At 39.4% G+C, this 22,979-nt stretch overlaps 1 protein-coding gene and 1 long non-coding RNA gene across 7 annotated transcripts in view; one reads left to right on the top strand and one right to left on the bottom strand.

Moving 5' to 3' along the window:
- Positions 1–638: 638 nt before the first annotated feature.
- phka1a (phosphorylase kinase, alpha 1a (muscle)) overlaps positions 639–22,979 on the bottom strand; it is a 34,173-nt gene continuing 11,832 nt past the window's right edge. Inside the window, exons 8-35 of one of the 6 annotated variants that reach the window (XM_047386018.1) lie at positions 22,702–22,800; positions 22,452–22,598; positions 21,976–22,029; positions 20,122–20,244; positions 18,961–19,056; positions 18,739–18,846; positions 14,864–14,942; positions 14,636–14,770; positions 13,470–13,579; positions 13,211–13,355; positions 13,054–13,132; positions 12,767–12,924; positions 12,262–12,294; positions 11,576–11,737; positions 11,397–11,491; positions 11,169–11,314; positions 10,018–10,171; positions 9,378–9,536; positions 9,165–9,294; positions 8,908–9,009; positions 7,020–7,135; positions 6,775–6,810; positions 4,359–4,388; positions 3,816–3,860; positions 3,335–3,496; positions 3,025–3,078; positions 2,431–2,631; positions 639–2,345 (exon numbers count right to left, since the gene is read on the bottom strand). In XM_047386018.1, the coding sequence (XP_047241974.1) occupies positions 2,172–2,345; positions 2,431–2,631; positions 3,025–3,078; positions 3,335–3,496; positions 3,816–3,860; positions 4,359–4,388; positions 6,775–6,810; positions 7,020–7,135; positions 8,908–9,009; positions 9,165–9,294; positions 9,378–9,536; positions 10,018–10,171; positions 11,169–11,314; positions 11,397–11,491; positions 11,576–11,737; positions 12,262–12,294; positions 12,767–12,924; positions 13,054–13,132; positions 13,211–13,355; positions 13,470–13,579; positions 14,636–14,770; positions 14,864–14,942; positions 18,739–18,846; positions 18,961–19,056; positions 20,122–20,244; positions 21,976–22,029; positions 22,452–22,598; positions 22,702–22,800 (3,132 nt within the window). In that variant the 3' untranslated portion in view covers positions 639–2,171. The remainder of the gene's footprint in view (positions 2,346–2,430; positions 2,632–3,024; positions 3,079–3,334; positions 3,497–3,815; positions 3,861–4,358; positions 4,389–6,774; positions 6,811–7,019; positions 7,136–8,907; positions 9,010–9,164; positions 9,295–9,377; positions 9,537–10,017; positions 10,172–11,168; positions 11,315–11,396; positions 11,492–11,575; positions 11,738–12,261; positions 12,295–12,766; positions 12,925–13,053; positions 13,133–13,210; positions 13,356–13,469; positions 13,580–14,635; positions 14,771–14,863; positions 14,943–18,738; positions 18,847–18,960; positions 19,057–20,121; positions 20,245–21,975; positions 22,030–22,451; positions 22,599–22,701; positions 22,801–22,979) is intronic. The other 5 variants (XM_047386019.1, XM_047386020.1, XM_047386021.1 and 2 more) reach the window with 5 other exon arrangements.
- Positions 13,141–20,221, top strand: LOC124880731. The gene is made up of 3 exons (XR_007041439.1): positions 13,141–13,277; positions 19,729–19,884; positions 20,084–20,221. It is a non-coding gene; the product is annotated as an uncharacterized LOC124880731 (long non-coding RNA).

Genomic DNA, 22,979 nt, shown 5'->3' with positions numbered 1-22,979 from the left:
ATTCATGTGTAGGGTTCCAGTTTGTTAGGTCTCCTAGCTACATCCTCTTAGACAACCTTTCTCAAACGTCTTCCTCCTCACTGGACAAACAATTCTCTAAACAATGACACTGATTCTACCTAAACTCCAATTCAAACTGGGAATTTTGCCATCACTACTTACGTCTTGTGGGGCCCATTGATGCTCAACTTCAGTAGTCTATACGCCACATTCACGCTCCCTCTGCTACTTTCAGTTAAGTTATTGGCTGCCATGCACTAGCTTTCCTTTCTTACGATTTACATATTTCTCCACTTCGGATATGGAAATGAATATACTCTCCCTAAAGAACAAGCTGAAACAAAAATGAGAAAAAAAGCTATAAAAATGTATTAAATATGCCTTGCTAGAAATAAATGTTTTAAAATTAAGCAGAGATTGGGAAGATAATCATTACCAGCTAAAGGCTGGAACAGAATAATAGAACAAAAATAATTAGCACATCTAATTATGAACACCATGAGGTGAAGTGGATTCTGCGAAAACAAATTGTAAAACAGATGAAAATTTTATTTTGTTATGAATTGGGATGGCTTTGTGAAATTATCCGACATTGTGCAACCGTTGTAGAAATTAAATAAAGATGAAAACACCTACAGTGGATTTTACCATTTTATTACAGAATTAGTCTCAAAAACAGTCAACAAGCAGCTTGCTCAGAATATACACTCACTCTGTTTCACCTACGAGTAGTTATCGAGGAGTGTGCCAAAATATCACAAAAACAGTATTATCAGCTTGTTTTTGCACAAGAGGCAAAGTCATGTGTGTTCTTCATCTACATTCAGTTCATTCCTGATCTCCTCTCAAAATATTTGACAGGAACCTCTAAACCACGCAACATTTCAGGGTAACACATGTTTAAATATAGTGTAAAGCAACAGATGTGGGTAAACAAGCTCAGAGCTCAGTCAAATTCAGGACAATATCACAGAAGTGATGCACAGGTGCGGCGTGCTACAAGCTGGAAACCTGCAACTCATTCACGCAATAAAGGCTAAGAGTAAGAAATGCATCACAAACTGCTTTTTAACAGTTAAAACCAAAAACTGCATTGTGGTAGTTGAGTGCCACAATGGTTTAAGCCCTTTCAGACGCCTCTCAGATCTCCTTTAGTTGTGATCCTGTTTTAAAATGTCATAACTAAATAAATAAGGTGTACAGATTTATATACAATGCAGACCAATGAAGAACCTCGGTGGTGGAGCTACAACTGACATAAGAATAAACTGATAAGTAGCTATTTTAAAGTTGTTTAGTCAATAAAGATCTCACACATGGAAGCAAAAGCCTTCGTTATTATCAGTCTAGTTAGTTGTTGCTGGCTCGTCCAGGGATTGATTCTGTTACTCCACATACAAATTGGTGTAGTTTCAATAAAACACAATAAATAAATGGGTTAAAGATGTAAGAATCCTTGACACCTCTGTGTCAGAACTAACAACAATTAATAAAAAGACAGTATTATAAAAAGGCCTAGGAACAAAACTGGTAGTAGCGATATATCAGTTTGAGATATGCAACCTTTATTCTGATTGCGAAAACACAAAAGGGGAGTTTTTAATGCTTTTTAGCATTAATGCCACCTTAGACAAGCATCAGGACCACAATATATTAACTGGTCAAACTTGGACTAATTCCAGACTAACTTATGAGTTTTTATGAGCGACTGTGAAATCCAGTTTGGGATTGGAAAAACATTTAATCTACTATTGAAAATATTTGAAAAATCTGAGAACCTTAGTATGTGTAGTCTCCTGAGGTATATGCATTATTACACCCCTAAGGTGAAGGCTGGGATCTGCTTGTGGGCTTAATTTTTGCATTTTGTTTCTTTTTGCTGGCGTGGAGAAAATGACAAGTCCTGAGCAGCTTCAGGGGAAAAAAAAGAATCAAGTGGAGGATATTAATTATAAATGAGCACTGAGGACTTTCTTAAAAGGTCAACTTGCAAAAAAGACAACTAAAGATAGCAACATGACAGTGTGCTACTTGGCTTTGACCATACAGACTAAAAAAAGAAATCAGCAGTACACTTTCTGCTTTAACACTCTGACCTTATAGCATCTACTCATTCCACTAAGTTAGTTTATTATAAAACATGCTGCATGACCTTCTCTGATAGTAGACCATCACTGCACTGCACATGCCCCACTGGGCAGGAAGTCCTGCACATACACCGCCACAGCCTTTGTGAGATAGGTCATGCTCCCGAAACGCCCACTGGGGGCACTGTCGTACAGGAGCTTGCACACTCCAGTAGATGGGTCCTTTTCCAGGATGTGCTCTTCTGCTCCCAGGTCCTTCTGCAGCAGAAAAACAAGATACCTGTCTGAGCTCACGGCTAAAATCTAGATGTAGGTTTTTGGAGCTGTGTCTGCAGATTCTGACCTGATCTTTGTAGAACATGTCGTTGGCCTGGTGGACGATCTTCTCCACGTGAATGATGGAGCCGATGTTGGGGATGTCCACGTCAGCCAGCATGGTGAGGACCAGGATGGCCTCCACGAGCAGCTGTCGGTACTCAGGCTGGGGGACACGGTTCAGCACGGTCTCCACATGGACAGAGAACTTAATCTCTCCAGGGGTCATCTAGATAATAAAGATAATAAATAAAGAAATATCAGAATTATTTTTGAATAAAACTGCACTATTCAAAGCTACTTCAATGTTGTTTAGACGGTTTTATCTCAACAACAGACAGATCATCCGAGGCACAAACACCAAGTGATTTCAACATCTGACAATGTAGCCACGAAGGCCACGCCCACATATTGGGCAGGAAGTCAAATCCATAGTAAATCCAGAGTGTTTCATTTAGAGTGAATGAAAGCAGAAAATAAGCAAACAAATGTTTTTTGCAGGCTATTGTTGATTGGGTATCATGAAGGACATGTTGTTTTAAAACAACAAAAGACTGATTAGCGAAAGACTGTTTTATCTAGCTCATAAGAGGGAATGTAGTAGAAAAATATGATTTCTCACCTCTCTTGTGGTTGAAGAAGGAAGGACAAAGCCCTCTATGGACAGACCGTGGCACTGCAACAGAATCACCACATTCAGCTTATTTCTGCATTCTAAACTATTCTTATTTTTGTTTTGATCATTTTATTGTGTCTTTATCAGTCTGCACAAAGCTCTTTCTTTAGATCTGTTTCAGATAGTTTTTTAAAGCGTGCCTCTTCTATGCTTTATTATATAAAGTTTAATCATAAATAAAATAGACTTTAGGTTAAAGCCGCCTCCACTTGACTATGGAGCAGATAATTCACTGAATAAGAAACTTCAAGCTGACCTTCTGCAGGATCTTCCACACTTTCTGGTAGAAGCCAACGGGAACCCTGTTGAGCGCGCCGTCCAGCCGCCTCCTGCGCAGCCACTGGCCGTGTCTGGTATCCTTGGAAACGGGAAAGCTATCTGGAATGTCGAGGGATTCTACAGATGACAGTCTGTACCTCTGAAGAGTGAGGATGACAAAAACAAGGCTCTGTAGCTGGAAATGTTCTGGTGAAACAGGGCTCTCTGCTTGTTTTATGTGTATGAAACTATTACGCAAATTATAGAAAGTAAGTACAAATATGTTTATGGTGTAACATTATGAGCAAAGACGATAACAGTTAACAAAACGAAGTGTTCCAGGATTCTGGGGTTCACCTCAACATGACGTAGAAGCATGTTGCTCCACAATTTCCCCCCACCCAAAAAAATCAATAAATAAATCCAGGAGATGTCTCTATAAGAATTTCAAAAACTGGCAAATAAAAGCAAAATTTTACCCCGGATTCGGTGCTTTCTACGTCCAGTGACTGAGCTCGGACGCCCTGAGAGGCAAAAAACATAGACAAGAGGAGGAAGAGAAACAACAAACAAACAAATGGACATAATAAACAAAACAAGAAAAAAAAAAAAAAAACACGCAGAAAAAGGACGGATCGGATCAACCCCAAAGCCAGTTGAGTCACGACATGCATGAGGGTACACCAGTGTAGGGACGACAGGGATTAACGGGTAGGTGAGCAAATAACCTGCAGGAATTAGTCAAATTACTCTCAAACAAAAATTTGATGTCAGGAAATTAAAAAGATTCACCATTTTTCAAGACAGTCAGGCAGTAGATAATTCCAAAGTCAATCATCCTGTTAAAAAAGGTAAAACCAGTCGAATTTTATAAAAAAAAAAAAATAAATCCTTGAAAAGAAACCAAAAACCAAGCACCAGAATTCACCCGCCCCCTCCACCCGCAACCTCTCAGCTATCAGAGCAGTCCCAGAGACATTAAGTATCTCTAATTGACCCCAACGGTTTATCGTTACTGTCACCTTCTCAGTGGGCGTCACAGACTGGTCAAGCTGAAATAAAGAAAGAGGATTAAAGGTTTTAATTTTACACTGATGAACTTGGCTAAATCCAGATCAGATTAAATGAGTGAAATCTCACAGGCAGCTTCAGCTAACATGAAAAACAAGCTAATGGAAACTTGGAGGTGGTCACAGTCAATATGTTTATTTCTATTTTAACTTGAAATGTACCAATCAGAGTTTTGAGGATAAGCGCAACTTTTGAACGTCTTTGACCTGCAGAGAGATTCCTTTTTTTTTTTTTTTGTTGTTGTTCAAAATTGTTTTTTTTAGCCTTCCATCTCTATGCATTCATTCAATCATAATTTTAGAAGCAGGGGCGATGTCCCACTGTGTGTGTGTGTGTGTGAGACAGCAGCTGCTGTGAAACAGTAAAGTTCTGAAACTGTCTTTAGCATCTTATACTACCGATTAGCACAATTAGGAAAGTTAGCATTGTTAATTGTGATCATCAGACACCCTGTCAGGGATGGCGACTCGAGTTTCAGACTCGGACTCGAGCTGCACTTAAGTGGCAAAAACAAAGACCTTAGACTTTAACTCGTGGTCGAACCCGAGTCTCATTAACAATCTTGATCTCATGTAATCACAGGTGAAAACAAGACAGGTGCATCAAATGACGTGTAAACATCTCTGTACTCTTTTAAAAATGTGGATCTTTACCTACCAAAACTTTCCGAGGTGGGTAACAGTTAACACAATGATTCAGATGGCTCTTCTTTAACCACATAAAACTGCAAAGTAACAAAATGGCCAAGGAGTGAAACGACCGTCATCCTCTGAAGTCAAACAGTCGACAGTAGAGCTGCATGATATTAGGAAATCATGAGAAACCAATTTTAGTCTTAAATGTTGCCATGACAATATCAGCTGTGATAGCTCCATGTTTTCCTCACTCCTCTCTTATTTACTGGGCTTCCCACACACTGTAACAAACTCCATACTGATGTGTGTCGACAAACCATTTGCAAATGGTTGTCGATCTGAAAAAGATCAGATTTTTGTAGGTTTATGGTCACCAGTCAGGGCTGATCATGCTGAACATCAACCAGTTCAGGGCACCAGCAGATTTCTCGGTTTTAACTTTGTATTCCTTTTAAATGAACTGGCACTGCTGACATCCCTGACCTTCAGTGCCTTCACTGTAAAGAGGATTGGTGCTAGATCAGGTGACTTTTTTTCTAAAACTGAGGACCACCTGTTAAAACAGAGCAACGCCAATGAACTGGTTAAAAGAAAATGTAAAAAGGTAAGCTTTATGATAGACCGGTGTCCTTTTCTTTGAAGTCAGTGATATTAGCCAACAGAATTACTTCTGGTCATCCCCTACTGATAACTACAGGTCTGTGCAAAAGTCTTGAATACCTAAAGTACCTATATCTTCATGAATACTTCAAGCTTTCTGAAGATGTGAAACTTTGAAAGACTGCTTCCTTCTTAGGTCGAATAAACCATTTTTGAACCAGTCTGGCATTGACAAAGACCTCAACCCAAGGGATGAACCAGTTTTCTGTCCACACACATCTTACAAACGGCGCCAGGTTAGTGCTGGTCCGTCACAAAAAGACAATTCGTTCCCACTTCCCTTTTTTTCTCTATTAAAACAGCACAATCTAGACCCAACAATGTTATCACAGAAGACGGTCAACTGAAGGGGAACACTTGTCTCAGGTCCAGATTCAGATGTGTTTTTTCCTCACTGCAAACCATGATAAAACATGTCCATTTCTAAATTCTCAGACCAAAGACATACAATCCTGTTTTAATAGATTTTCTGAAAGCCTGGAGAAATGTTGCTTGAGAACACTTCAAAAGAAAAAGGAAAAGAGTCCAGAAAATACGTCTCATTGGAAGCAAAATACAAAGAAATTATGAGGAGGTTTAAAACCTCTGCAGGGAACCGTAGGTCAGACAAATTAAAGTGTGGAGTCATGGATTGAAACCAAACAAGCAGCAACATGAAGCACAAATTTTAAACTGACAACAGAGAGCAGTCTCTTGCTCAGGCAGTCTAATTATTAGTCATTAGATCTGGAGTCTGTTATTTAAACAGAGGCAGAACCAACACCATCAATATTTAGATTTGCAATTATTGGCCTAAGAGGATCCAACACACAGACGGAGCAACAGAGAAATTAGAAACACCAGCTCTTTCTTTGTGTGGGATTTACTGAATCAGCTTTAAGAGTTAGGGTAATTTTCCTCCATTCAAACCGGATCAGAACAAAAAATTCAATTAAATCTCCATCTTGAAAAGGTTTTTACTGCTTTTTTTTAAATTTAAAAATCACCTTCAGTGAAAATCTTTTCCCAAAAATTACTTTTCCCATCTGCACCCTTGAGGTGAATTAACACCCACTATAATAATTAGCATCACCTTACTGGGGTCCATCATGGACAACCTGCGTTCCAGCTGTAAAAAGCACAAAAGGTAGGTTCACTATACTGCTTGAAATAAAATAATCTGATCCAAATCTCGCTCTCCCTGTTTTAAAACAGCTGTTGAGTTAGATTCTTATTTCTTAGTAAGTTTTAATTGTGTTTCTCAGCGCACTTCTGAATGCAGATTGGGTTAAAGGTGTTAATGTTACGCTTTAAAACATCTGACCCACAGATGCCTACCATCTTCATGTCGCTCTTCAGTTTACTGATGCCCACTCTCTCGCTCTTGGTGGCGCCAGCGTTGCCCAAGTGATGGATGGAGATGGCAGGACTGACGCCGGCGTCCGCCTCCCTTACTGTGGACGAAGAAACCAAACACCCATTCTTACATTCTGCACATTTCTCATGTAACAACCCCAGACCTTTCCAGTTCTCAGGTACATCCTAACTCACTAAATGTTCAAACCAATAATCAATAACCAAAAACTGGAAGGAAGGTCGGCAGGAAAAAAGGAAGAAAGTTAGAAAGCTCGGTTGTGTAGTGAGTCAAAACTGCATTTTAATTTTAGTAAAGAGTTATTTACAAAAGATTAAAATTGTTAGAATTCATTTGCCACCAGAATACTTTGTTTTGTTTTTACTTTGAGTAAACTCAAATTTACTCAACTTTTCCAAACAATTTAAATATTAGCCAAACTAATTGTGGGATGGGATGGATATCAGCCACAGTCTCCAGGTTTTTTCTGTTCTTCATCAGCAGCTCCTTTATTCTCATCTGTCTAAGCCAAAATGGACACTGACGAAGAATATCAATTTGATTTTTTTCTGTTATTTAACAGAAAACTTTAAAAATGTTTCGTTTTTTTTGGCCACCTTTAGAAATGGAGAAACGGCTGCAAGATAACAAATGTTCACCGAAATTTGTCCACGTCAGTCAGAGAAAAGGCGAATGGAAGTGTTGGGCGAGGACTTTACCGCCGGGACTGTGAAAAGAATGGTAAAGGTGCAGGCAAAAGCAACTAGCTTTTCAGAAGAAGATGAATCCTTGACGGTGTTTTCTCAGATTTTAAAAACATGGCCAGTAATAATAATGTACAACAGATATTTCTTCCAAATATCTGTTTCTTCAGGTCTGTAATGTTGTCAGAGACCACTGCCCAACTTTTACTCACATGCTATCAGAGCCAGACTGATGCTCACGACATCCTGTTGTAGAGGTCCCACCTCCAGCTTTACAACTTTATAATATGATAGCATCCATCCCTCACCATATCACAAAATGAAAAGTGGTGGGAAGAAGCTGAACTTGATTTCTATTTGATGACTGCTGGTGGGGAAAAAAAAGCTAAAGAAACAAACTTCACATCACCAATATGGCTAAAACCTGCAATAGGTGTTATCCTCATTTCTTACAGATTCCTTTTGGTCTTTTTGTAAATTGAGGGGAGTTTCTATCACATTATATTTGTAAATATTGCCCGCTGTCCTTATCCCATGACTAACTACTCATCGCCATATCCCCTACTCCGTTTCTGTAGCAGATGGTTCTCTTGTCATTCCTCAAATTAGAGAATTCAACTCTAAATTAGAGGGTCATCACACAAGTTTTACTCTGCCTGGCAACCTATTCTATCATATTTTGATAAAATGACTATAGCAGCAACAACATAGAAACCATTCTGGTATATTTTGTGCAGCTGTACCTCTCCAGCCATTTGTCTGTTAATTCTTTAGAAAATGATGTTGTCAAATAAACAGGACATTGCATCTTTTAAAAGCTGACTCAGGGTGGGGGTATGGGAGCGGATCTGCAGAATTATCTTCTCATATGTTTTATTTGGTTCCTATCTGTTTATTTTACCAATAAGATTATTTCTAATGATATTCTTTCCTTTTCTTGCTATTTTTTTATGTTACTTGTAATGGAAAAATGGACACAACATGTTCAGGTGAATTTGATCAGGTTACACGTCCATTTAAATAAACTAATGATATAAAGGTTCATTTATTTGCAGGCTTTTTACACATCTTTACCAGGGGTGCCAATAAATGTGAAGGAAACTGTTAACAGAGGTGTATCATTAGCTCATAACGACCAGTTAATTTGTTTTGTGATAAAACGACTGACCGCTGCGCTGCACTCCGAACTCTTTCCCACTCAGGATGTGGTGCAGCAGATTCTTCAGTTCAGACGGGCTGAGACTCGTCAGACTCTCTGTGGCCTCCTCTCCTGCACAAAAGCAAGTTCAGGACAGGCGATCAGCTGTTAATATGTTTTTTTTTCCCTAACATGTTTAGTTTGATTCAGGTATAACGAAGTTAGTAATCCCTACATTAAACTATGAATTAATCCTAACAATCAGACTTGTACTGTGTGAGCCCCACCCGAGCAGTTGAGTGACTGAGCGAGTTCAGTAGCCATGACCTGAATGATGAGGCCGATTCGCAGCCTGAACATCTCGCTGAACAGACTGGGCTGAGTCCTGATGCTCATTGCCAAGTACACCATGATCTCCTAGGAGACAGGCAAGGAGTGGGCTGGATTAGGACAAGTAATAGGGATTCACACAAGGCTGTGGGGGGGACGCAGTAACCCACCTGAGTGAGGATGGCCACGCTGATGTTGTTGTCGCTGGCCTCGTCGATGAGAGCTGCCAGCTGGTCCGGAGGGATCGGAGCCGTGATGGTTTTCTCCCTCGGCTCAGGAGGGAGGCCCACGGTCAGGTGCTTCTGGTGCGCCAGCAAATCAGAGCATGCCTAGACAATGTTGTGGAGACACTTCTTAAATTGAAGCCTTTACAGACACTACAACATGTTTTGTAAGGTTTCTACACAACTCTCATGTAAGATTTTGGACTTTTCCGAGACCCAACTTTCCAGAGTTTCAAATCCTTTCCAGTCGTTTTCAAAGATAAAATGCTAAAACTAACTGGGGGTATGGCACATATTGGGACAGCGGACAGGTTTTAAATATAGAACTTGTAAAAACCAGAAACTGGTCGTAAGGGAGGAAGGAAGGACACAAGGAAGGAAGGGAGGAAATGAAGGGGTGACAGAAGTGAAGAGAGAAAGGAAGGAGACAACAAAGGAAGGATGGACTGATAGACTTTGTGGAAGGAAAGAAGAGAGGCTGCAAGGTGGAAGGAGAGGCAAGAAGGAGGGCAGCATGAAAGACAGGAATATATTTCAGCTGTTTCGGTGCATGACCCCATTACATGGCAACGCGATCTCTCCATACCGAGTCGAGCTCTTCCACCTTCTTCTTCAGCATGCCTGAGATCATCCTGATGAGGCCCCAGTGTTTGAGATCACCAGCCTTCTCATAAAGCTCACTCAGGAGAGAGCTGACTGTGGAGCCTTTACCTCGCAGCTGGGTGTCCCACTCCATACCTCTGAGAACACACACAATCAAGAGGGTTACTTTGGACCAAAATTCTTCATCCTGTTTGACTCCTTCACTCTGCAAATGTCAAAGAGATTAAGCTTTATTCAAAAGACTATTTTTGACAAATCTTGAATTTTGCAGCAGACGGAGGCCTGCAGAGGACAGTGAGTGGAGCTGGGAAGGTCGTCGGAGTGTCCCCACCCTCTGTCCAGGATCTGTTTCAGAGCTGCTGCAGGAACATCGTCAGAGACTCCTCACTTCCTCTCCATGAACTGCTGCCATCAGGCACAAATGATCAACCGAACTGAGAGGACAAACAGCTCAACATGTGATCAGCTGTCTTGTTACAAGAAAGGAGAAACTGCCTTACAAAAAACACAAAGACTGTTGAAAAGAAAGCTTTTATGATCAGTGTCACTAGTTCATATTATCACTTATCATTATCAGGTTAATTTTTAATTAAATAGGATAAACATTCTGGTAAGTTAGATTATGCTTTTTTTTAACCAAGCCTTATTATTGTGTAGCTACTTGTATTTTTAAACTCTCAGGGGAAGCAGAAATATATGCTGAGAAGTTTCAATATATTCCAATGATCTGAACTGAGATATATTCATGTTTGTTTCTGGAAACTGTATGATTTTTAAGGCTGCACAATATTTGGCGAATATTTCGCCATCGCAATATCAGTGTGTGCAATATTCACATCACAATGGAGTGTTTGGAGTGCAAACATTGTGTGCTAATATTTTCCAAGTTGTATGAACCTGTGTTTATCATGCTAATGTCATATTTAGCCAGTTGAACAGAGTCTCAAGGCAGCAGATGTTCGCACTGGACACAAATGACAATGCTCAAAATGCTGAAGACCATCAGAGTGAAAAAGCACAGAAGAGAAAGAGAAGAAAAAAGAAACTATTCTGATATCATTACAATATTAACCAGTATTATCACCATCGCAAGATTTTGTAATATTGTGCAGCCCTAATGACTGTATCTCTCACTTGTCTTTGAAGAGGATGTAAAGTATATCTGCCTGGTCCTGGAGGTTTTTCATGTCTTTCAGCAGCTGGACCAGGGAGTTGTAGTCGATAGCTCCGCTTTCATCTCTGGGGATGCCGCCCTCCACTGTAATCGACACCTCTGAGCCCTGGAAAACGGAGGGAGGGGAGACGTGGTCAGAGTGAGGAGGATGTTTGTTGCTAGCGGAAAAGAAGAACAACAGGGAGAACCTGAGTTTCCTGCGGTTCAGAAGGGTCTGGGAGGTTCAGGTTAAGCAACGGCTGACAAGAACGAAACAGCTTGCTTGGCAGGTACATGTTGACATCTGAACAAAGAGAAAAAATCATCAGGATCATTATCTTCTGAGAGTTTAGAAACAGCATTTCTGTGACTGAGTGGGGTAGCTCACTCTGTATGTTCAGATCCTGAGCCTTGTTCATCAGAGAAACCATCTCTTTGGTTTTGGTGGCCACAGCCTTGAACCTGCCCAGACCTCCGGCCTGATGCTTGGATTTCTTGGGAGCAGAGTGAGCCAACAGGTGGTCCAGATACTGGGCGAGGTCGTCTGCTTCTGGAGGACAGGAAGGTAGGAACAGAACAATCAATAGTAGGTTTAGATGGAGAAAAGAGCAAGTATATTGGATCATGAAGAACCCAGAAGAAAAAAAGGTTTAACTCACACTTCTCTAAGAAATTTTAATCATTTTAAATAGTCTGAAAGACTTAAAAGTTTGAAAGTATTTTGATTTACACGTTAGCATGTAATTTCTAAAGGGTTCGTTCACCTAAATGCATCAATAGATGTGTTTTAGTGAAATCTCTTCTGCATAGAAACATTGTGCACTTTAAAGCAAGGCCTCAGTCTCATTAAATATTACAAATATGATGCATTTAGGAGCAAATGCACCAAACAAGCTTTTAGTTTTTAAATCATGCTTGCAAAACAAATCTTTATGCAATCAAGACATGCCGAAATAGCATCATCTGCAGTTTTAATGCAATCCAAAGCATTATTTGTTTTCCAAATTAATTCAAGCTGCTTTGCACGAAATGATGAACTGATTCAAACTAAACACATACAACATGTCACCTCACCAAAATCACCACCATCACCACCATGGTGAAACTCTCAGCAGGAGGAAGGTCAGTGTACAAATGATATAATAAAGCAGACAGAGTGATTAACGCACATCTGCAAGTTATTTCGGTTTATGAATGGTTTCTCCTGGAATTACAGCTAAATGATATGAAAGATATGCTCTGAGAGGTTAGTTTAATTAACATAATTTATAATGACAAATTCAAATTTACTGTAATACCAGGAAATCTTAAAGAAAATAATTCAGTTCGGTGTCTTTATGAGCATGTTTTTTTGTCAAAGTTACATTAATACAACAAAAGACAAATTCCCTGCTTTAACACATATTTAAATCTTTAAATGTGCATGTATTTTTTTGAATGCATACAAGGAATGGTCAAACCAACCGTGAAAATGACAAACGCCCCCTAGTGGTGCAAACGTCTTATATTCTCCAATCCATTTTCCCCGCAGTTGGCAACACCATTCCCCTCCATCATCCAGACGTCTCTTTATTCTTACCATCATCACAACGCAATTCATGCACGTATCCATCGCCGTCATCACCATCATAATGGTTGCCGTGCCGGCCCATGCTGCCAGAACCCTTACCGTCCAGGAAGCTGAGGTGAGCACAGCAGGATGTGGTCAGAAACTCCGACAGCTTTCCCGTCTGGGTCCTTACAGACGGCAAAGGAGAAAGGAACAAAGTGTTTTATGCTGTTTAATGTAAAATCGGAAGAAAAGCAATAAATCAATAAAGCAATAAATAGCACTATAAAGGGGAAGACCCTCAGACATAAATCTACCTTGCTCCTCCATAATATCCATCTTGTAACTTCTTTAGCGTAGCCAAGACTGCAGGGTCCAGGTCGGTTCGGTCTTCAGCTGCAGCGGGAAAAACAAATCAGCAATCACAGAGACAAAGTATCAACAAGACTGTTTCTCAAAGAGACAAACACCCACTCAGCATAGTCTGTGAGATCGGGAAGGTGACCGTTGGTCGTCCAGTTATCCTCCATCTGGATGAGAGGTAGGCAATCTCATTCCTCAACATCTCCACGATCATCTTGTTGTCCAGAGCCAAGTAGAACTGCTGGTGGTCGATAAACTGTGGTGGGTTTTAGCAGAGAAAAACTGGGAGGATGAGGGTTTTGGTTGTCTCAATGTGAAATCTTTTGAATATTTTATCCAGAATAAGGAAATATTTACTGCTTCACATTACCTGAGGTGTGAAAGCAAAGATGGTATTTCTAATGATGTAGAACTTGGAGGTTCCCAGCACCCCTATTCTTCTGTAGGGTCGGCCCGTCAGACCGAGCCTTGGGTTACGGCCTGAAACGGGGGGAGAATCAAGAATGGAAGAGAGGGTGAGGATAGGGTCATAGGGTCATGTCTATGGCCGTTTAGGGCTGTAACAACATGTTGTGGCACGCAACATTGTGCCACAAGATGGATGTGTGCTTTGAGCTTTACACCGTGTTTCTGTGTTTAAGACTCTCATTTTCTAAGTATCAAAGAAAGCTCTTTGTATCAAAGAAAGTTCTTGGTGAGAAAAGTGGTGAACAGGTGTCCACCCCTTTTATTTGGTAGCATTTTGGATACGCTGCTAACAATGCTAACGTTAGCATCAGATTTGCTGGTCTCCTAATGGTGCTAAACTAGTGTTAATTCACTGTTTTTTTTTATTTTTTTTTATCCTGGACTGCATTTGATAATGTTTAATTTACAATCTACAATACTGCCACTCATAAAACCTGAAGTGGATACTTGTTCACTAAACTGAGATTGTTTAAAATACAGTTTGAGATTCATGAAACTTACTTTTATCTGTGAAAAACAAGACAATTGAATTTCATTGATTTTCTGTCATTATTGTGCTACTTTAGAATTAGACAAACACGAAAACCACATTATACAGACCGGTCAAACCTGGAGTGAATTATTATACTCGGAGTTTAGAAATGTGAAACCTTCAGCCTATTTGCAAAATCATAACAGGATTTTTAATATTCCCAAAAACCTTGGAAATATCTTGTCTGATTCTTTAAACTCAAACCCATTGTGTCCTGTTTCATCAGCTGGATGTATGGGTACTCCCATATTAAGCTCAAAACGTCTTTTTCTCTGGTGGGTAGGTCGCCGGCGCTTCTACAGTTGACGTGTGCCACCCAGAACTTTGTGTTGTTGGTGGTTGGCCAACCATTTGCTTTAATGTCTCATTTTACCCTGGCCTCTCACACTAGAAGGCAACCATACACTGTAACGTATCTGAGAAATGTAAGAGATCTCATCCCAACTTATTTTTTAATTTTGTGAAAGAAAACCAGGTTCTACGTGAGTCATTCACAGCTTTTGACACAAGAACAACAGCTGATCCAGAGGTTGTACCGAGTCTGGCGTAGATGTGGCTGAGGACTCTGGAGGGCTGAACGTGGATGGGATGGATATCAGCCACGGTCTCCACGTTTATACCGTTTTTCATCAGCAGCTCCTTGATCTCATCCGTCTCAGCCAAAATGGACACTGAGGGAGAATACCAATTTGACCTTTTTCTGTTATTTAACAGAAAATGTTAAAATGACAGTAAGTGTGAAGTGGCCTTGGTTGTGAACTCACCCTGTACAACTACATCCGGCTTGGGGATTGTGGAGAACCGTCGGTTAAGAGGGTCAATCTCTCCGGGGGCGAGAAAACCCTAAATACAAACAAACAAAACCGTTTATTAGACAAATGCATGCATTTACATTTCCGATTTAGTTTTCAAATTATTAATTGAATCAATTCAAATTTCTTAAAATGCAAACCGATATATACAATCAATAGTAAACTTAACCCTTAATGACCCTAAATCAAAATGCAGACTGGCTGTAATATTAGCATGAAATCCTGACAATAAATTTGGTTTTGGGCATACCAGACCCTTCTACATGGGAGGATGGCCATATTGCTGCCATAAAGGGCTCCAAGTTTGGTTCTGTTCAACAGGGGAAAGACTGAAGAGGAGAAATCTGTTGTTATAAATACAGTTTTGTGAGACCCTGTGTTTTTATGAACAGATGATGTGATTTCAATTAGTTACCTGCAGCTCAGAGCTGCAGGTAACTAATTAAAATTACTTACATTATCTGTATGGCAAGCTAAGAGTTGTCGCTATACTAAAACATCAAATTCAATACAGATTTGGCAATGTTTTTTAAAGGCACAGGATTCTTTCTATTTAAGAGCAAATAATATGATTAATTACAGTATGACAATGTTTTAACTTAATTTTAAGCTCAATTAGGGGAAAGACTAGTAAAAATTTAACAGTGTCCCTATTTGGCAAAACAGTAGACAAGATAACACTTATTAGTGTCAATATCCTTTATAGAAGTATGTAACTTTGATTTAGTCATGCAATTATTTTATTTTATCGTAATTGCTTATCTTTAGTGTGCTGGTGTGTCCTTCCACTTCCCTGTCAATTTGATGAAAATAAATTGTGTATCAAAACAAACATGAATCTGGCGCATAGAAACATATTTTACAGTGGAAACAAGGATCTGGTCCATGTAAATGAACGTAGCAGCAGCTCTGTACAATTTCTCTTTCAGGTCATTTTACTAAATATTTTCTTTAGTGATCAACTGCAGCAGCAGGGTAGGTTGCTATAGATTCCTACTTTTCTCTGTTATACTTGTCAGCTTCAGTCTGGCATCAACATAACCTGTGCTTTCTGTAGCCACATTAGCCTCCAGTGCCTTTACAACTAAACAGAGGAGTAATGGAGGGGGTGCATCAGTTTACTTTGTTGTTCCACTGTTTAGTAGTTGACTAAGCCATCAACTAAATAACCTTTTTCAGCATTCATTTGTACTGCAGTAGAACAATGTTGTGTGGTTCAGAACTTCACACCTGGGAACCGCTTCATGATGAGGGAGCCCAGACCAATAGAACAATGTCATTAGGCTGCTCATGTTCATAAATATTTGAAGAGACTGTTTTATGTCGTTCTGGAGGCTTACCATTTCATTTGATACAGACAGGAGTTTAACTGGCTTTTTTTAGTTGCTCTCAAACATCAGAGTTGTAGAGTTAGCTTGTAGGGTAAGACCAGCTAGCATGTGGGATCGTTCAACATTTTGTTTTATTTCCCTGAAAGTACGTCCAAAAACACCGCTTTTGAGTTTGCCTTGTCTGCTAACATGGCGAGTACAGCCAGAAAACATGCATGTCTCTTTAGCAGAGTTTAAAACTTCCAGCAGCAGCTCATTATTTCGGTGAGGTGAGCAGCTACAGGGAGGGAATGGACTGAGTGTCTCTGTTATTGCAGTGCTGCTGCCGGTAGAAGTGCAGCAATCTGGGCGAATGAAAATGGGTCCGTTTGCATCAGTTTTGACGCAAATGAGTATCTTTGAATAATTCATTTTTCTAAATTTCATTATTTTGACAACCCTATTCAAAATACAGGACAGCAGCAGCTTTAGCAGCATACCACGCTGGTGTAAGCATTGCAGACAGTGGATGACCCTGCAGTGTTTGCCTAATCTGAGTTGATCAGCAAAAGACACTGTTGACAAAATCATGTTGAAATTGTACACTGTGACTTTAAATCCATCTGAAGCACTAAATGCATATGGAGAGCCAGCAGGAGCATAAGAGCAAAGATTTTACTGTGTTTAGGAAGAAAGCCCAGCACATGATATACACAGAGTTCCTATACAGTTTACATTTCTAAATGCTATGCTTATCTAAACTCAGACACAGTTTACACCAAGATCGATATATTGCAAAATAACATTCCGGCTGCATTTTCACTACTGTCCAAAGCAGATTTCGGTGCGAAACATTTTTAAAATGTTAAAAACTGAAGCTACTTTTAAACTTTTTGCTTTATTAATGTAGACCAGACAATGTTTCTTTATAGTCTGCTCACCATTTGTTTGTTCCCCTTATAACCACAGTAACAATGGAGCAGTTTTCATGTGTTTTTCCACATGTTGTCTTTGACCAAATTTTGTCTTGTTAGTATTTCAGAGCTTGTGTGCAAATGTAATTGTTTTTTTTTTTTTTTTAGAAATTCAGCAAATCCCAATTAAAGAATGTATTCAAATATTGAAGTCAGGGCCTCAGACTATGTTACCTCTTAGTTAATTTATTTGACCCTTTTTGAAATCAAATATCTGTTTGTTCTGAAGACTACAAAAAACCCCAGAAGTGCACATAGAACCCAAACTATAACCTAAAATGTAACCACTATCAGTTCTCAGTACATGACAAACCAAAGAGAATAATAGTTCAAATTTTAATTGGATGCTTGTGGTCCAAATATCCATCCATCATTTCATCTACTTTCAAGGTAAAATATAGAAACTTTTATCCAATTAGTTTTAGAACATCCAGCTTTTTTAAAACAGAAAGACACAGAAGACAGCACAAATCAAAGTGTGGAAATGCAAATGTCTTTCCATACAACATTTTCTTTTTCCCATACTTATCCAGACCTGGAAACTGCTAGAAGTAAACTCTATACATCTACAGACCAAGTAGGAACCTTGTATGCATACCGCTCAGTTGAATTCTGCCAAGCAGAGCTGCATAATCCATCAAATCACAAAATCTGTTTGCAGTATCACAATCGCACATACTGAAATGCAATATTTGGTAGGATTTTATAGTACATGTATGAGGCATGACCTTGTCAGGCCATTTGGATGAACTCTAACAGCCCTTCATTCCAACACTTGATGTATATCTGAAGTAGCTAGGATGCTAAAACTCAAGTGGAACATTGTATAATCGTAAAATAAGAAAAGTGTAACTGAAATCGTTCTGTCTGGAATCCTCTTTCAAAACAAACATGGTGGACAGAGCATCTGATTACTCCCTAATGAGAGGTGTTTTAAAAGGGTTTTTTACATTTTTTTAAAAGGCCAAAGTGGTATTAAGCAGTGTGTTTCCATCCTGGTCCTCAGGGCCCACTGTCCTGCATGTTTTGACTGACTTCAACAAATGAGTGATTAACAGACACCTGCAGCACTTGATTGCATGCAGAAGATAATGCAATCACTTGAATGAGATCTGCTGGAGCAAAGAAACATCTCAAACATGAAGGAATGTGGGCCCTCAGGACCAGGATTGAGAAAGACTGGTCAGAAGTATTGAAATACTTAAGCTGAGAGATTACAGAGCTGGACACAAAAACCAAAATCACAAGTTTTTTTAATCTGTCGATCCCTGAAGTTAGATAGATTGTCTGTCGGCTACATTTTATTTTTTACCCCATATTATTTCACAGCTCTGTTTCCTTACAGGTAAGACTTTACAAGTGGTCCTACCCAGAAAGCTCACAGTATTGCCTCATTCGCTAAACACAACACCACCAGCAGTAACCGAGAGTTTTGAGGTCTTCGACATCGTCTCTGTAAGCCGCAGTAAGCAGCATCAGAGTGACCAAGGAAGCCCATTACCGGCATGCATTCAGTGACTGCAGGTTTTTCATGTTTGGTCACCTCAGATAAGAGTTTTCCAAGGATGTACAGGGACTGTCCCCATTTCAGGGGACATTTCCCCATTGGGATCCTCTCTACTGAGTGAGGGTTCATGTACTCCTCATCCACCTGTTTGAACATCCAAGCACAATGAAGAACACATTATCAATCATCTCAACTTCAATCACACTTGAAGAAGTCAGTTTAAAGCTAAGGTTTGTCACATAGTTTGCAATCCATTACCTTATCTGGAGGGACGCTGTAGAGCTGTGGGAGCAGCCGGATCCCATCTTTCTGCTTGATCAGGATCCCCTCCAGCGCCTCCTGATACTCCTGCACCTATAACCAACATTAATGGAAATATACAGAGAACAGGTCTGCATAATTTCATGTGCAAAAAGAAAGTACATCCTCTTTTAGTTCCAATAATTTACCTATCAACGCATAATGAAAAAAATTCTCTGGTCTGTTTAAAGGTGTAAAAATAGGCAAATACAAACCCAGATGAAGAATTACATTTAAATATCATTATAGTATAAAGTTAACAAAAGTAAGTACTCACAAGGCTTTGATGTAGTCATTTTAAGTGTGATAATGTATCGCCATGTTAACGTTTGCAGGTATTTGTTTAAGCATGCCACACCAAGGCATTCTGATCAAGTCTAATGTCTGAAAGCCCCTGAAAGATTTAAAGCAGTATTTAGGATCACAGGACCTTATTGCATAATCCAAGTTAACCAAACTTTAGCCGATCGCCTTGCATTTAAGGTCTAAAATGTTTAGGTTTACAGAAGAGTTCATGGTTAACTCAAATCAACCCCAAATCCTTAATCTTCCACCACCATGCTTTACAGCTGGCATGAGGCATATGTGGAGTATTCTGTCTTCTGTTTTTTTGTCTTCTTTTTACGTAGACGTGGCTTTTCCTGGCAGGTTTTTTTACAGTCCTGTCATGAACCTAACCCACACCTGTAGAATCTGAGATGAAGTTTTTTTTTTGTAATTTCTAAGAGATGCACAGCCTGACACCAAGGTCAATTTTCTGGGTCGCACACCATTGGGAAGACTGCCAACTGTCTCAGGCGTCTCTGACGTGTGAATATTCTTCCTCACTACAATATGGGCTGCAGAGTGTTTGGAAATGGACTTGTAACCCTTTCTGTATTGGTAAGTCTGTTTTAAATCAATGCACTCACACTTGTTAATCAATTTATTTGATCAGTGGGACATAAGTCCTGCAGGTCGTTAAAGCCGTACATGGTTGTAAAATTTGCTTCCACATTTGATGAACACATGTTCTATGTTGTTCATTTATTGTTGTTTAACCAGATTTAGAGAAATTTCACAATATTTCTATGTACCTCAGCAGAATTATGCCGTGAAACACCTCAAGGTGTGAAGTACCTGCTCATGACTGTTGCTAAAAATGCCGTCCAGGATGAGATACGTCCAAAACAGAGGCCACTCACACTCTATATTTTCAAACAGCTTGAGCTCAGCGGACTCGTAATACAGCCTGTTTGGGTCCTTTACAGAGAAATGGAGAGAAACACAGAACAACAAATAAAAGTTAAATTGATCCAGAGGGTCCCTCTTCTGGCCTCTTTCTGATCATATCTATAATCTGGCAGTCATTCAGAAAAGCGAGACATACAGTGAAAGCTTTCCGCATACATTCTGCCAAATTCTTCCAGGAAATATTTTCTTTCCCTGCATGCACCACTCTAGATTGTGCCTTGTAGTAGTAAATACACTGTCTTGTAAAAGCCACAAACTTATATTGTGATACAATTTGGTAGATTAACACAAATGTAATGTGTAATTGTAAAGCAGAAGAAAAATGATCCATGTTTTCAAATTCTGCTTTTTTTTTTTTTTAGATATAACATTTTGGAAACTGTGAGTCAGCTGAGTTCTCCACACTTACTCAGATGTGCCTTAATAAAATGTAATGCAGCCGACTCCCTTCAAAGTCACCGAATCAGCAAACAGGTTCCAAAGACCAAGGATAATCTCGGTAGGGGAAGAGGTTTGTAGAAGTTTTATAAAACAATATTCCAAGCTTTAAGAAGATCACAGAGCTCTGTTCAATCCATCATCTGACAACAGAACAAGTGTGGCCAAGACATGGTCGTCCACCTAATTTGTGGTGCCAGAATGCTGTGGGGATGCTCTTTGGAGCTGACAAAAAGACGGATGGAGCCAAATGCAGGACAATCTTGGAAGAAAACCAATGAGATGCCTTCAAACTGGAACAGAGGTTCACCTTATAGCCGGACATTAACCTTAAACATACAGCCAGAGATACAATAGAATGGTTTTGATTAAAGCAAATCAATGTTTTTGAAGGGCCTAGTCAAAGTATGGTGCCAACTCTAACTGATAATCCATGGTAATACTTAACACAGCTGAATAATCTCAAACTATTTTGCAATCAAGAACAAACAAGGCCATCTCTAGATGTTGTTGCAGCAAAAGGATTTATAAAATATCGACTCATGTGGGGTGAACACAAATGTACACCCCACTTTTCTGATTTTCATTTGAAACATTGCTGAAAACCACATATTATTGTCCTTTTACTTCACAATGATACAAAATTTGCTGTTGGGTCTATCGCAAAAAATATATATAAAAAAATAAAATACATTGAAGTCTGTGGTTTAAAGCAACAAAAACGTAGAAACGTTTAAGCCATGCTGATATTTTTCAAAGACAAAACATTTCCAATAATTTTGCTAAGAACCCTCAGCTTTTCAATCTTTAACAGTATATTGACTAGGAAGGGATCACTAATAATTTTTGGGAAGATTCTGATCTAATCACATCTACAGATATCAGCTTTTTCAGTTCATGTAGTTTAGCTTAATGATTGGTCTCCTTTGAAAGTTTCAGACCTCATGTTTCTTTTCTTTAACCAAATGAACTAAGCTTGTCTGAGACAAACATTCACTGGCCTGTGTGACTGAATCTTTTTGTATTCATGCAGCATCCCCCAGTTTATTGCTGCCTGAAACTACTTTTGTGTACTGACACACACAAGACGGTGCCCCCCCAAACACCTCCCCATCTCTGCAGACACAAAAATCTCCCCAGCTTACATTGGTTGGATGAAGAGATCTATCAAAAAAACAAAACAAAACACATTCGCATGGAAAATAAAAACAAAAATAACAAATGTGTTTGCTCCTTATCTGGAATAACTGAGGAAAAGCTGGACAAAAAACCAGTATGTGTGTTTCTGGTGCTCCTTTTTACCTCTCGGGGAGTTTTGTGGCCGTCTCTAAGAAACCTGCAGCAGCCGTATCGACCCTGAAAAAAAGAGAGCTGAAGCTAAAGAGACATTCATCCAAACATCTTTTCTTCCATACAAGAAAAAAAAACTGCATCTGGTAGAAATAATGCTTGATATTTACAATAAAAGATATTTAATGACTGTTTTAGAAAGTATCAGAGCTGAACAAAATAATAATGAACTGAATGAAAGAAGTTTGATCATAAAAACCTCTGACTGCAGGAGCACAATTGATCAAAACTCAAAACTGTTTGCTCTAAATGCAAAGTAAAAATTGTAAACACTTGCAGGCATGTTACTTTGTTACTTTTTTAAATTGGAAAGTAGAAAGAAAACATGTAAGAAAGGAGGAAAGCACACATTTCTAAAATGTTACACGAGTTTTGCAATTCTTCATCCTAACTTCCACCATGCTGGCATGCAGCAGAAGAGAGGTTACCTGCAGTTTAGAGATGATCTCCTCCTTGGTCATGTTGACTATGCTCATGTCTTCCACGGCAAAGGCGGGGTAAGTGAGGATTGCCAGGACTCCAGCATCCACCTCTTTAGAGATGGATGCTCTGGGTAACATCGACGTCAGAATGGACTGATAGCAGGAACAAAATGAGATCCAGAGTGGAGAACTTTGAGTTAAATGATGATTTTAACACCTTTTAACATAATGTTGATGTGTGTGTGTGTGTGTGTACCTGGCAGTGCTGTATGTCATCAGCCAGCGCATGGACCACAGATCCAGGGCCTCCCTTTGCTCCAAACAGGTTGAGTTCATCCAGAGCCTCCAAAGCTGCCTGTTGGACAAACAGCAAAGTTAGAAATCAAAGGTTTACTGAAGTAAGTACATTTAATGGTTAAAACAAAGAAAAACATGTAAGTAGTAAGTACAACTTCCAATTCAAAGTGTACGCAACAGGAACCTAAACATAAACACCTTATGTCAATTTTTAAGCACAGTGGTGGAAGGGTGATT

This window comes from Girardinichthys multiradiatus, chromosome 14 (genome assembly GCF_021462225.1).
Source record: "Girardinichthys multiradiatus isolate DD_20200921_A chromosome 14, DD_fGirMul_XY1, whole genome shotgun sequence".
Taxonomy (NCBI): domain Eukaryota; kingdom Metazoa; phylum Chordata; class Actinopteri; order Cyprinodontiformes; family Goodeidae; genus Girardinichthys; species Girardinichthys multiradiatus.
The sequence above is the reverse complement of the archived record's forward strand: the minus strand, read 5'-3'. Positions and strand labels throughout refer to the sequence as shown.